Consider the following 14,930-nt stretch of genomic DNA (forward strand, 5'->3'; position numbering starts at 1 on the left):
TCGCCGGTCTAGCAAGGCCGGGTCCTTGCTAGTCCGCTAAGACCGGAACCCAGAGGCTCTGAATTCGGACAGTCTAGCCTTCACCTCTACGGTGGCCCGTAGGTCCCGTCACAGCCGTGGCGGCAGCTACACGCAAAGGAAAAATGCTAAAGCTAGCGAAAATGGAGCAGGAATATTAAGGAGCTACAGCAGCTTCACGTCCATCAGCAGCGTTTGTTCACAACCGTTTTCAGGTAAAGTAACTTTGTTTATTCTAGAAGCTTTCAGGACTTACATGTTAACTTTAGATGGTTTCATGTTTGTTTTAAGCTACAGAATGAACTTGTTAAACGTACACAACACATTTCTACAGAGTATTATCATGTAGGTAATTAATATAAACCAAAGGCATTATAAATGTTGAATGCAGTTGGATGTTTTCTAATGTAAACTGGACCGTAGAACTTATTTAGCATCAAATGGGGGTAAAATGCTTTAAAAAACAAGCTTTTTAATAAAATAGCATTGAAGTGTTTTCAGTGTGCATTTGTTTATTCAACTTAAGCCTAATAATGATTAGATACCAGCAGACCACCACTACTGTTAACAGGCAAGTCATTTATGTAGGAACCTTTATTAAAAACAACACGGTGGTTTTATTTGCTGAAGAGTCACAATTGTTATACCAGTGGATCCATAAACCATCTCCTCATTTCATATTTCTGAATACGTCTTAGAGATGTAACATCCGTCGTCTGAGCCAGCCCAGCAGGCCCTGTAGATGGACGATGGAGTGGACAGTGAGAGGAAGCGTCCCAAAGCTCTCTCTGCAGACCGTCCTGTATGATGTTCCTCTGACCAGAAACGTCCAGCCACGGGTCTGCTCCAGCCCTCCATCCACGTCTGGATCCTCCTGCAGCAGATCCAGCTGCACTGTTAAAGACTTCCTGCTCACTCAGTTTAAATAAATGATCCAGGAAGAGTCACTCAGGTTAATCCTGCTTTAACCGTACATAACTGGTCCATACTGGTTTTGATCTGTAAATAAGTGTAACGTATTATAAATAATCTTGTCTCCTTACCATCTTTTCATTTTCTGTTCATGTAACATGAACAGAAACAATAAGTGCAATCAGGGGCTGTAAACGAGTTGTTTCCCCCCTCCCTGAAAACACTCATCAGGTGATCTAGGTCTCAACCATTGCAATCAGCTTCTGCATGAACACCTGTTTCCAACTAGTAGCACAGCATAAGTTTGGTGGCATAACTGAAGTGTCAGCCCTTGTGTCTCACCCCTCCGGTGTGAAGACACTCTGGGGTAAAGACATACGTGTCTACCTGCGCGTGTCCACAGAGCAGGTACACAGAGCAAACAAGCTCGACCCAGACCCGGCTCCATCAACACCTTGCAAAATGTGCCATTATCCTATACCTGTGATCACCAGCTTCAGAGGAAGGTCACACACAGCAAACCGCTTTCGCAACCTTCAAAACCTCTGCTCGCTAAAACCAACTCCCCCGAAGACACCCACCTGTCTATGGGACTGTGGAACTGCAAATCAGCTGTAAACAAAGCTGACTTCATTACCGCATATGCTAACCACCTGTCACTCGATGCACTTACTCTCACCGAGACCTGGATGAAACCATGTGACAATGCTACCCCGTCTGCTCTCTCAGTTAACCACACTTTCTCCCACACTTCTCGTGCATCTGGCCGAGGTGGTGGAACGGGCATGTTAATTTCCAATAAATGGATATACAGTCGGTTGCTACCATCACTAAATACAACTCCTTTGAATACCATGCCATCCAGGTAACTGTACCGAAAAAATTCTTATTGGTTGTCATATATCGCCAACCAGGTCAACTCGGAGACTTTCTTGATGAACTCGACACCCTGCTTTCCTCCTTTCCTGAGCACGACTGTCCCACAGTGGTCCTTGGAGATGTGAATATTCACCTGGACAATCCCAGCTCATCAGGCTTCCTGTCACTAATGTCATCATTTGATCTAAAACTAGTACAAAGTCCTCCAACTCACAAAGCTGGAAAAGCACTTGACCTCATTTTCACCAGAAACTGTGCCGTAGACACAATCTCTGTCACACCGCTGCATCTTTCAGATCATTACTTCATCCATTTCAGCACGACTCTACAAGGGAGGTCCACTGCTTCCTCCCCAGTGGTCTCATTCCACCGCAACCTCCGCAATCTGGCACCCAACCACTTCTCCTCTCTTGTTGCCTCCACTCTTCCATCTCCCAGCACATTCTCTGCTTATGAAGTGAATGAAGCCACCGAGTCACTCTGCTCCACACTCTGCTCTTGTCTTAACAACTTGTGCCCTTTAGCCACTAGACCTGCTAGATCCTCTCAGTCGCACCCTTGGCTAAATGATACCCTCTGGTCTCTACGCACCAGTCTTAGAGCTGTGGAACGGAAATGGCGCAAAACAAAAGATCCTGGTGATCTATTGAAATTTCATGAATTAAGCCGGGTGTACACTGCGACTTTTTCACTTTTTTGAGCCAATTTCTCACTCGTGCGAGAATCCACGAGATCGGGGCGAGTTTAGCGCCGAGCGTCGTGTAGTGTACAGGGGGTTACGAGAGGTGATTAACACCATGTGACCAGCTACCGATCAGCAATCGTGAGCTCGCACGGACTTCTGGCGTGTTTAATATTTTGCTCGTCCCTCGTGAGGATATCGCACTGTTGAAGCGGCGCTGTGAGCAGCTGCGACCCAAAAGGTACCAGAACCGCTCACGGCGCATGCGCAATCCTGCACCTACGCCGCTCGCCCGCTATTTCCCTAATAACACACGCTGTTCGTTTTTATTTCTACATGTTTTTTTTACTCACAAAGATTGTCAAGAAAGTGTGTTTGTCGTGTTCATGTCAAATTTAACTGATCACAAAACACAGATTCACTTTCTTTATTTCGTTTTCCTCATCCAACCCCCATAAATCCCTGTGTGTCCTCCTGCAGCACTCCCGAAGGACAACAGCAAAACAAGACAAAAAAGTCTGACGTGTTGTGTAAAAACTGCTATTTTTAGCATATTTTTAGGGCCGACGTGTTGCTACCAGACGTACAGTGTGAGCAGTCAGGTCGCATCCGAGGACTGGGTCGTACAGTGTGAGCACATGACTCGTGAGATCTGCTCTGCGAGGAAGTCGTACAGTTTGAGCTGAAGCTGAGCGCTACGAGTGAAAAAGTCCCACAGTGTACGCCCGGCTTTACTGTCCTCATTCTCTGCCAGCATCACTGATGCAAAGAAAGCTTTCTACACTGACAAAATTCTCAGCTCTACTGACTCTCAGAAACTATTTTCAACATTCAAAACTCTGCTCACCCCTCCATCTCCACCTCCTACCAACAATCTATCAGCTGAGATTTTTGCCTCATTCTTCACTGACAAAGTGGCAGCTGTAAGCAAACAGTTTACTCAACTGGCCACTCCTGAACATTCGCTACCACAAACTCCTTCTAGTCCAACCATCTCAAGCCCTACTGCTTCATTTTCCTCTTTTTCCCCTGTCACTGAGAACTGTGGATGGGAGTCATGACACCTCCAAGCTATTGCTCCTACGGTAGCCGCAGCAGTCACACATGTGATCAACGCATCACTGACATCCGGTACATTTCCCACCTCTCTCAAGCATGCTCAGGTTAAACCGCTGCTAAAAAAAAACATCTCTTCCTCGAAATCATGTGGAGAACTACCGACCTATCTCTCTCCTCCCTTTTCTGTCCAAAATCATTGAAAGGGTGGCTTTCAAGCAGATCACAGAATACCTCTCACAAAACTGTCTGCTTGACCCTTACCAATCTGGGTTCAAAAAGGGCCACTCCACTGAAACTGCTCTGTTAGCAGTGACGGGATCCTTAAAAGAAGCTAGAGCGATTGCCAAATCCTCGGTGCTTATCCTGCTCGACTTATCGGCTGCATTTGACACTGTCAACCATGGCTTCCTTTTGTCAACACTCTCTAGCATGGGCATCACAGAGAAAGCACACGCCTGGTTTGAATCGTACCTCACAGGACGATCATTCAGTGTCTCTTGGCTTGGACAATCCTCTACCGTGCACCATCTTGCCACAGGAGTCCCCCAGAGCTCTGTACTAGGACCTCTTCTCTTTGCTATATACACCACCTCACTGGGTGAGATCATTCGATCACATGGCTTCTCCTACCACTGCTATGCAGACGACACCCAGCTCTATCTGTCATTTCCACCGGACGACCACACTGTCTCTGCACGAATATCAAACTGTCTCTCTGACATATGTCGCTTTATGCTTGCTTAGTATGAGGGTTGCTGTATAGTCACTGACACTAGTCAGTGACTTGATGCAATTTGCTAGGTTCCTTATATAGGAAACATAATTTCTGATTGGCTTAATGAACTGACCTGAATTGGAATGTTTATTATGTGAAGTGCCTTGAGACGACTCTTGTCGTGATTTGGCGCTATATAAATAAAATTGAATTGAATTGAGTATTGTGGTCACTGGTGCAGTTACAGCTTTGGAGCACAGTTCCACTGCACTGCTAAACGAGTGATGTCTGCAGGTTGAGGATGATCATCTGGGACCTTTAACCCTCCCACTGTCTTCATGGGTGACCCCGCGAGTAAAGTTGACCATTGAGCAGGATTGATGGTTTATCTCTTGAGGTCCATGTGGCAGGCGTGAGGTGGTGCGCACTCCTCACCCCAGCCATGTGGACCCAAGTGATAAACCATCAACCCTGCTCAATGGTCAACTTTCCTTGCAGGGTCACCCATTAGGACAGTGGGAGGGTTAATACTGACTCTTGTCAGTTCCTGATTTAGATTACAAATTGTCACATCACTCAACCTTTACTTCAGTGCACGTTTTATTAAACTAGTTAATATTAACGTCTCCCATAAAGTAGATTTCTTTCTCGGTCACAGATTGTAACATTATAAATATCTCCTCAAGATATTGAATGTGTGAACTTGGCAGTCTGTGTTACCCTATCCTAGCCTACCGATGTTGGTTTAATGTGAGGTAAAAGGACTTGGAGCCACAGAGCTTCGACCCCTGGTACATTTATGTCCTTTCTTAGTTTGGATGGCAGATGTTCCACAATATAAACTGCCACACCCCCTCCACTATATATGTTTTATCCTACTATTTTAACCCCAGCATTATTTATAATAAATGTGTTTCAAAAGTACCAAATGCTGTCTAAACCATTTTCAACTAAAATAGAATCACCTGCCTTATATTTTAAACTGCGGATATTTAAATGGGCAATTCTTAATCCCCTTTTTGGTAGCTTAAGCATCTGACAAGGTCATGCTCAGAACTCTTAGGGTGTTTCTCAATGTCAAGGAACCTCACCTTGATGTCTTGGCCCCGCCACAGTTGCCTAGGAGATAGGTCATCAGGAGCCGCCAAGACGTATTCCATTGTTCATGTGCTACCGCGGCATGTGTTCTCCATTTGTTAGCCGTTTAGCTAGCTGAGCAAGGATACACGGGAGGTGTCTTGTAGCCTAGCCTTGGTCAAAACTTACCCAGAATACACCGCAGTATTTTCAAGAGGATGGTGGGTCAGAAGCCGGCAGCTACTTTGGGGGCAAATTTCATGTTTAAAAGTAAGTCAGCTAATTTAAAATGTTTATTTTTTTTTAGATCCGGAGAAGTTACCTATGGTTGGTTAGTTGCAGCTTCGGTGGCTAGTGGGTAGTAACTCACTTACATATTTAATTTAATAAACATATACACAATTTGAAAAGTAAAAGGATCATTATATATTTATATTGAAACTGATACGTATAAAATATTAACATTATCTCCCGTGTCACGTGACGTTACATGACCGCCGTGGAAGCCGCGGTCACATGATGCAAGTCTGTTCCATTTAACCGTTTTCTTTGACCAAGGAAGGACCGTGTCCTCGTAAGCAAGGCGCCTGGCCTCGCAAGACATCGCCTCGCAAGGCCAGGCGCCTTGACATTGAGAAACACCCTTAATGACAAGAAAAATCAAATCCAAAGCAAATCCATTAGGATTTGAGGGTTTTTAATGTCCCTGAGAGGAGAAAAACTCCCCACATGAAGACTGCCTGTGTGTTTCAGGTACTGGCTCAAGGGCCCGAAGGCTGGCACCAAGGAGGTCATCCTGGACAACATGATTGGTTACCCTGACAACATCCGCCTAAGTGACCATGGGACATTCTTGGTCGGCATAACAACTCCCCGCTTCCAGAAACTTCTGCCTCCTTTCCTGGATATGCTTGCTCCTTACCCAAAAGTTAAAAGCTTCCTGGTGAAGGTCGGTGTTTGTTGATTTGTTTGGAAATGGTGCGTTCACAAGCCGAGAGCTAATGGCTGATTGTGATCAGGTCTCTGGTTTTACCTACTGTGATGTCAGCAGTTTTGGTTCATTTTGGTTTGATAATTTGAGATGTTTCAGCTTCATGCATTAAAGGTTCGATCTCATGCTATTTTAAGCCCTTGAGAACATAGGTAGGCACAGAATGTGATCCAATAAGATGTTTCTGAAGGGCTTAACAAGATCCGGGAACTCTTATTTTGAAAGGACCGTTCCGGCAACTGTCTGCTAGGATCCAGTGTTATGTCGATATAGACCTCCGTACAGATCCAGAATGCCAGGTCCTCGGACCCCCCTTCAGTCCCGGAGCCGATGAAACAGCGTCAGCAGTACGACAGACTAGTCTTTGGATTGTCTCCAGGTAAAAAGCGACAGTTGGTTGACAGCGTCAGATGGACCCAGAGGGTCAGTGAGTTCAGCTTTTATTCTGAAAGGAACCGTTGCTTGGTTGGTTAAATGCAACAGATTTTATCCAGCTTGTTGGTTCTTTGCTTAAAACGGAAGTCTGGGTGGCCGGTCCGTTACTTCTCTTAGCATGCGGTGAACTGATCTAAGATGGCGTGGGAACTGGTTTTATTAATCTGGATGTTTTGATTTATGGTCGAATCAAAGTTGGCAGATTTATAAACACACATAGACTATGCCACGCTTCAGAAAGGAAGGTTCTGATTGGATGAGAAAGAGCCATGTGTCATGCGTTTACATTAAGTGTGATCAGGACGTCTAGTGCAGCTAAAGTCATATTACTCATTAAACTTGCTAATCATAACATTGTCATTTCACAGATTGGCAGTGTTGAGAAAGTTACTTTAAAAAAGTAATTAGTTATAGTTACCGATTACTGTGTCAAAAAAGTAACTCAGTTACTTACCGAGTTATGAGATTATAAAAGTAACTAATTACCAAGAAAAACAACTACTTAGTTACTTTTTTCATTAAAGAATGCAAGAAAAATGGGTTAATTGAACTTAATTTACTATAAATGACTACAACAGTGAAATATGAATGACTAATGACTGGACCATAATAAAATGTGTGTCCAAATGTTTTTTACAAACCTGAATAATTTAAATAAGCACGTAACAGGAGGAACTACTAACAGGAGCATTAAGCTTGGTTTATGCTTGACGCATTCACTTTCCGCGCGGTGATGCGGCTCGCGGCTGGAACGCGCTTCACAACTCGCAGCGTTTATGGTTTGTGCGGCTCGTCTCTGCGGTGAGCCAATATTCTCCCAAACTGAACGGGGCAGCATGGAGCTCTACAGCATGCATCCAACACTACACCATAGTAGAAGTAGAAATCACTGTTTACAACATGGTATTTCAGCATTGTTAACAGCGTTCTCGTCTTTTCCGACAGTGCGAGCTATTTCTCTCCAAGAATTATAAACAACATGTTGATCACGGTGATCTCTGAGAGCTGAATCATACAAATGTCTGTATTTACCAACCTCTGCCGTGCCGGTCCGCCATGTTCTTCCGCGTCCGACCGTCCGCGTGGTTAGAAATTTTCCGAGGTGCGCGTTGCGGAAATCTTGGGCCGTGCGGAGACGCGGTGGAGGGGCGTGGTTGTTAAAATGACGCAAAATGACGCAACTTTTCCGCGCGGAGCCGTGCGGACCTCGCGGACGCGTCAAGCATAAACCAACCTTTACACTTATCTAGACTATTAAAAGGTCGCTGTGTGATATTTAACAAGACCCCAATCAGCTAAAATTTAAAATAGCAAATAGAAACACCTGTAAAGGTTCCCGAGCCTTTAAATGGTCTCTCAGTCTAGTTAAATTACAGAAATTAATGTAATTTTGTACAGTATTTTAATTTTTCCAGCTTCACATAATTGTGTGTTTTTAGCAGCATTTCTGTTGTTGGTAATCTAGTAACGGTTAAATAAATAAATAAAATCCTTTAAAATGACACTAGAAGAGGCACAAGCCTGAGGGAGGACTTACATGTACTAACTTGGGTCAGACCCAACCACAGAAGAGCTGAAGCTGGGTGGTAAACACACACAGGTAGTTCTAATAACACCTGAGCTCCATGATGTCTGAGACTGATGCATCAGTGTTACAGCGGGACTAAAGACATGATCAGAAACAGGTTACAGCTGGATGATCTAGGAAGGTAGAAGATCAGGACGTCTGAGCGGTGAACAGGTGAGCGGACCTTCGGGACGTCCCGCTGTCACGCTAAGAAGGGCACGGCTGCAGATCCACACCTGCAGCCGTAGATATTCATCACGTCTTCCTCGTTCTTCACGGCCGTGATGCTCTTGGATGAAAACATCTGCCTCTTTAGCTCCTGATCAGCTGATGACAGCTTCAACACACCGCGCTGCTTAACGCACGCGTTTCCTTATCAGTAACAGAGACGATCGTTTTGATAAAAGAAAACTGTAATTAATTAGTTTGCTCGTTACAGAAAGAATTGCATTTTTAGTAACGCGGTTATTTTAAACGGCGTTATTCCCATCGCTGCTCTGTTGGGTCTACAGCAGCAGCGACTGAGACAGTGAGGGTCTCCGCCCACCCGGCCAATCACCATCGTGTTTGTAAGAGCGTTACCGACACCTCTCTCTCCCTGGCTGCAGCTGAAGTGTGGCGGTCAGAAAGCCTCACGCTGCTGCTCAACGTTCGACCAGCACATAGTAACGCACAACCTTCCGTCCCCAGTAACGGTAACGGCGTTGCAACAGTGGGAAAAGTAATTTATTAGATTATGTCATTACCTAAAAAAGAACGCAGTTAGTAACACTGTTATTTTAAACGTCATTATTCCCATCACTGCAGATTGGTCAACATCTTATTATTGACTAACACTTTGTTTGATTAGCTTTATTAAAAATAAGAGTTCTTTGATTTATTAAAAAGAAAGAGTCCTTTGTCTTCATTCTTGGGCTGGAAAGGAAAAGTTTTAGAAGCAAATGCATGAGACCTTGAGAATAGAACAGACTTTATTGTAATTGCTCATGGTAATTAAATTACAGATGGTCCGCCATCAACAGTGCACAAGACAACAAATGACAATGTCAAAAACCATAGAGGACTAAAAACAATTTAAAAACATTTAGCAACAACAAGAAAGTACAACCAGTGATTCGGATCTGCTAAAACAACAATTTAAAACAGATGAGTCCACATTACTGATGGGGATGTGGGGGGTTGAATGGTGCTGTTGTGTTGAATGTTCTGATGGCCCAAGGGAAGAAGCTGTTGGAAAGTCTGGTGGTGTGTGATCTAACTGACCTGAAGCGGCACCCTGAGGGCAACAGTTCAAACAGGCAGTGGGCAGGGTGGGTGGGGTCACGGAGAATAGCAGCGGTTTTCTTCAGGCAGCGGGTTCTGGAGATGGCCTCCAGGGATGGCAGGGTGCAGCCAATAATCCTCTGGGCAGTATTTATTGTCCTCTGAACAGCCCTTCTGTCCTCAGCAGTGGAGCCTGCACACCACACACTCAGGGAGTAGGTGAAGGTGCTCTCCACGGAGCAGTGGTAGAAAGCCAGCAGCAGTTTCTGATCCAGGCCACACCTTCTGAAGACCCGGAGAAAATGCAGCCGCTCTTGAGCCTTTTTCACCAGAGCTCTGGTGTTGGCAGACCAGGACAGGTCAGCAGAGATGATGGTGCCGAGGAACCTGATGGAGGGGACACGGTCCACACACTCTCCATTTATGAGGAGAGGGGCGTGTGTGTGACGGGGTCTCCTGAAATCCAGAATGAGCTCTTTTGTTTGTTGTATATTCAGAGTGAGGTTGTTATCTGAGCACCACCTTGACAGATTACTGACCTCTGCCCGGTATGCTGCCTCATCTCCGTCTGTGATGAGGCCGACCACAGTGGTGTCATCTGCAAACTTGAAGATGGCAGTGGATGGTTGGGATGCGGTACAGTCCGATGTGTACAGAGTGTACAGTAGGGGGCTCAGCACACAGCTCTGAGGAGAGCCAGTACTGAGCAGGATGGAGGAGGAGAGATGGGAGCCAAGTTTAACATGCTGTGGTTGAATTGTGAGAAAGTCTTTTATCCAGTGGCAGGTGGAGGGAGGGATCTGAAGGTTCAGCAGTTTTGAGATAAGAATGTCTGGGATGATGGTATTGAAAGCTGAACTGAAGTCAACAAAGAGCATCCTGACGTAGCTTCCTCTGGTAGCGAGTAGCGAGCATGAGCAATATCTCAAGCAGATAAGTTCTTGCTGAGGAGAGGGTGAAAATGACTTTTAGGTGGAAAACCGTCATTTCATTCCGTTACAATGGTTCAAACTAGGGCTGAAACGATTCCTCGAGTACCTCGAATAATTCGGTTACAAAAAAATCATCGAGTCAAATTCTCTGCCTCAAAGCTTCGTTTAATTCATGTTTAATTAATTCATGGCTTTACAATCGCCCGTGGTCATGTTTCACCCGGACCGAAATAAGTGACGCACATACACACTGCACTGAATGCACACGCGAGTAGCGAACGTAACTTAACTTTCTCTTAAGCCATGGCGGACAGCTCACACCGTACGTCTGGTAGCAACACGTCGGACCTAAAATGTGCTAAAAATAGCTGTTTTTACAACACGTCGGACTTTTTACTGTGTTGTTATTGATGTCCGTTGTCCCTCGGGGTTGCTGCAGGAGGACACGGGTATTTATGAGTGGCGGAGGAAAACGAAAGAAAGTAAATAAATGTTTTGTGATCAGTATAATTTGACATAACCACGGCAAACATGCTTTCGACAATCCTTGTTAGTGTGAGACAAAAAAAGTGTAGAAATGAAAACGGACGTGTGTTAATAGGGAAACAGCTGGCGAGCCATGTTTGCGCATGCGCCGTGAGCGGTTCTGGTTCTGTTTGGGCCGCAACCGCTCGCATTTGTTTGCTGTGAAGTAAAGTTAAAGTTTTGAAAACTAATTTTGAATAAAACTTGAAGAATAACTGGCAATTGCTTTCTCATTTCAAGAGGTCTTTCATATTTTATAACATGCTATTTGATATAATGGTTTAAAAACGCAAAAGAGTAATTTATTAGAGTACTCGATTAATCGATTAAAGATTCGATAAAGTACTCGATTACAAAAATATTCGATAGCTGCAGCCCTAGTTCAAACTCGCAACTGGATGCAAAAGAAACAGATCTCGAGGGGGAACACATATCAACGTAACACGGGAACGTTTTATTAACAAATTAAGCACTGTGTATATGTATATGATGAAAAACCATTGGCACTATTGTCATTTATCTTAAATAGGAGTTATTTTCATCAGCCTGAATTCATGACTGGAAATAAAAGGGTAAGTTTGAGTAAAACTCCGCCCACGTCTCTCTGACAAAGCACACCTGCAACAGCCTGGCCTTGGTAGTCAGGTGGTTAAAGTGACTGCCTTTCATCTTGTTGTGCCAAGAGCTGACGCCAGTTCGACTCCCGGTGTAGGCAGTAATTCACTTAGCCAGCTGAAGCCGATTTAATCCATCCATCCATTTTCATCCGCTTATCCTGAGTTGGTTCTCAGGGACGGGCAGTAGCCTAAGTTGAGGGGCCCAGACTTCCCTCTCCCCAGCCACTTGGGCCAGTACTTCTGTGAGAATCCCAAGGCGTTCCCTGGCCAGGTGAGAGACATAGTCCCTCCAGCGTGTCCTGGGTCTTCCTTTAGCCCTCATCCCGGTTGGACGTGCCCGGAAAACCTTACCAGGGAGGCGTCCAGGAGGCATCCTGACCAGATGCCCGAACCACCTCAACTGGCTCCTCTCGATGTGGAGGAGCAGTAAATCTACTCCGAGCCTCTCCCGAATGACCGAGCTTCTCACCCTACCTCTAACGGAGAGCCCATCCACTTTTCGGAGAAAACTCATTTCGGCCGCTTCTATACGCGATCTCGTTCTTTCGGTCACTACCCAAAGCTCATGACCATAGGTGAGGGTAGGAACTGTATCCCAGCCCAGCATACTAACCACTGGACTACCAAGTCTTCTAAATGACACCAGTCGCCTAAGCCACATATCCAGAGGAGGCAGGTTTCAGATCAGAGACTAGCATCCTGGAGAGGAGCAGAGCCTGATGATGCAATTCGTTCCCATTGATGCTTTATAAGGATTTTCAAAGTAAAACTTTAAATTTGCTGCTGAAACAGGAAATTGCTAGCCTAGTGAACTAGACCAAAGTCTTGCTTTGCAAAGTTTGGTCTAGGAATGCTCCACTGGAACCTCTGCTGCCCCAACAGCATTCTGGCTAGCCAATCACAGCTCTCTAGAGGGGTTTCAAACACATAAAGAGCTGTGATTGGTCCATAATGGTGGGCCAATCATAGTGCTCTATCTGCTTAGTGAACAAATCACAGAGCTTTATCCGCTTTGTGGGCCAATCATGGCACTCTATATGCCTGGTGGGTGGGATGATGCAACAGAGTGAAACAAGAGTTTGTCACATTCATTGTCCAGTGGAATGCGGAGATCATTTGAAAGACAACGGTAGAACCCGCCCCACAACCGAGAGCCGTCAATGGAGCGTTGCCAGACTAAATAATACATTTAGTATTTCCAGGCTAGGAAATTGCATGAATGCAGCCAATATATATATATATATATATATATATATATATATATATATATATATATATATATATATATATATATAAAATTTTCACAAGGAAATAACATCACAAGGTAAAAAGTAGGGATGTGTAATGGTGAAATTCTGGCGATACGATACGTATCATGGTGGCGCAGTGGTTAGCACTGTTGCCTCGCAACACGAAGGTCGCAGGTTCGAAACTCGGCTGCGGCCTTTCTGCGTGGAGTTGCGTGTTCTCCCCATGCATGCGTGGGTTTTCTCCAGGTACTCCGGTTTCCCCCATGGATGACAACATGCCCTATAGGTTATAAATTGTAAGTCGCTTTGGATAAAAGCGTCTGCTAAGCACATAAACATGATACAGAGACAAGACGATATATAGTATATATTACAATACATTCAGCCAGTTCAGATGTTATTAGCTATTTTTTAGATTTGGACTGAAATATTGTAAGAAAGTTGAATAAACAGTCCAAACTGATTTGCAACATGTTTAACGTGAAGTATCTTGACTTGGTTGCTTTGGTTGACCTGATGCTGCCGGGGCAGACGGCTCCTCTGATGGCGTTTCCTTGCCTTACCCTACTTGGCTCATCTGAACTCAGCCAAATATCATTGTTACTTTGTGTGTGTGTGTGAGAATAACTTTAACGCTTTTAAACTGTTATGGAATTTGGGGTCATTTTAATTCTGTAAAGCACTTTATGAACAAAATCTGACTGATTGATCTGAACCATAATCAGAGGGATTTACATTTCAGTGGTGAAAACAAAACCCACTACACGCTGCTGCCAACTAGCTGTCGGCATTTGAATTGCACCAAAAGAAAAGAAAATACACAAATGTTTGCATGTAAATTCTTCCAAACATTATTTAGAAAATCGATATTTCAGGTAAAAAAACATTGCGATGTATCGCCATGTCGATTTTTTTCTTACATCCCTAGTAAAGTGTATGATATGGTCCCTTTAAATATAAAATAATTCATTTGCACGTTTAGGAATCAGCAAAGACAAGGTAATATAACACTGTCTGGTGTTTGTGTGCAGGTGATGCCTCTGAGCTGGTTTAACCTCCTGCTGCCGTACTACGGCCTGGTTCTGGAGCTGGGACCAAACGGAGAGATCGTCAGAACCCTTCATGACCCCGAGGGCCGTCTGACGTGGGCCGTCAGCGACGTCTTCCAGCACAGAGGGAGAACCTACCTGGGCAGCACTGACCTACCATTTCTACCCGTCCTGGAGGGCTGGTGATGTAGCGCTGCTGTGTGAGCTCGGAAACGGTCCGATTTTAAAAATGTTTCCATTTGGAAAGCTCGTGACCATAGGTGAAGGTAGGAACGTAGATCGACCGGTAAACAGAGAGCTTCGCCTTCTGACTCCGCCCTCTGATGGGTATTTCCAGAGGTTAATGGTAAAAATTACACATTGTCACTTTTAATTTGAACTAATATATAAAATTAACTTTTCTGCAAAGAAAGCTAAACAGAGGACTTGGTATATAAACAGTTGAGTAGTCTCAGCTCTTAGTAAATATTTCTTGTTATCTTCTGTTCTTGTGATAGTTTTGATTCGAGGCTGAAATTTTCATTAGCAAATACGTATTTTAGACGTTAAACCTTAAGAGCTGATGAAAGATGGAAACATGTTGAAATCTTTATTTGGACACAAACACCAAAAATACATCATTAAAATCTATTCTGAAAATAAAACACCAGATTTAAAAGTGCATTAGTGACGAGAAACAACATCCTGGTTTACAAAAACAAGTTGGACACAAAGATTTGAATGTTTTAATTATAGAGCAGCAGCAGGAAACCTAAACTCTGGACATGACAACACATAGGCTGAAATCAAAACATACACTCAGATTTTCCTCCAGGATTGTCCTAACGTCCCAGCAGATGCCTGTTTTAAACTCTGGAAAAATTCAGGCTTTAATCTCGGATCAGCATAAAAACAAAAATAAAACAGCAGCAGGCCCTCCGGAAACAAAGATTAAGTAACAATAAAAGTAGAGCTGAAAC

General features: G+C 44.3%; 1 protein-coding gene across 1 annotated transcript in view; it reads left to right on the forward strand.

Moving 5' to 3' along the window:
• The window catches only part of zgc:194209 (adipocyte plasma membrane-associated protein), a 41,722-nt gene extending 27,385 nt beyond the window's left edge, over positions 1 to 14,337 (forward strand). The window contains exons 8-9 of the mRNA XM_054739882.2: positions 6,096 to 6,291; positions 13,954 to 14,337. Of these exons, the coding sequence (XP_054595857.1) occupies positions 6,096 to 6,291; positions 13,954 to 14,157 (400 nt within the window). The 3' untranslated portion in view covers positions 14,158 to 14,337. The remainder of the gene's footprint in view (positions 1 to 6,095; positions 6,292 to 13,953) is intronic.
• Positions 14,338 to 14,930: the final 593 nt, after the last annotated feature.

Source organism: Nothobranchius furzeri, chromosome 1, assembly GCF_043380555.1.
Source record: "Nothobranchius furzeri strain GRZ-AD chromosome 1, NfurGRZ-RIMD1, whole genome shotgun sequence".
NCBI classification, from domain to species: Eukaryota; Metazoa; Chordata; class Actinopteri; order Cyprinodontiformes; family Nothobranchiidae; genus Nothobranchius; species Nothobranchius furzeri.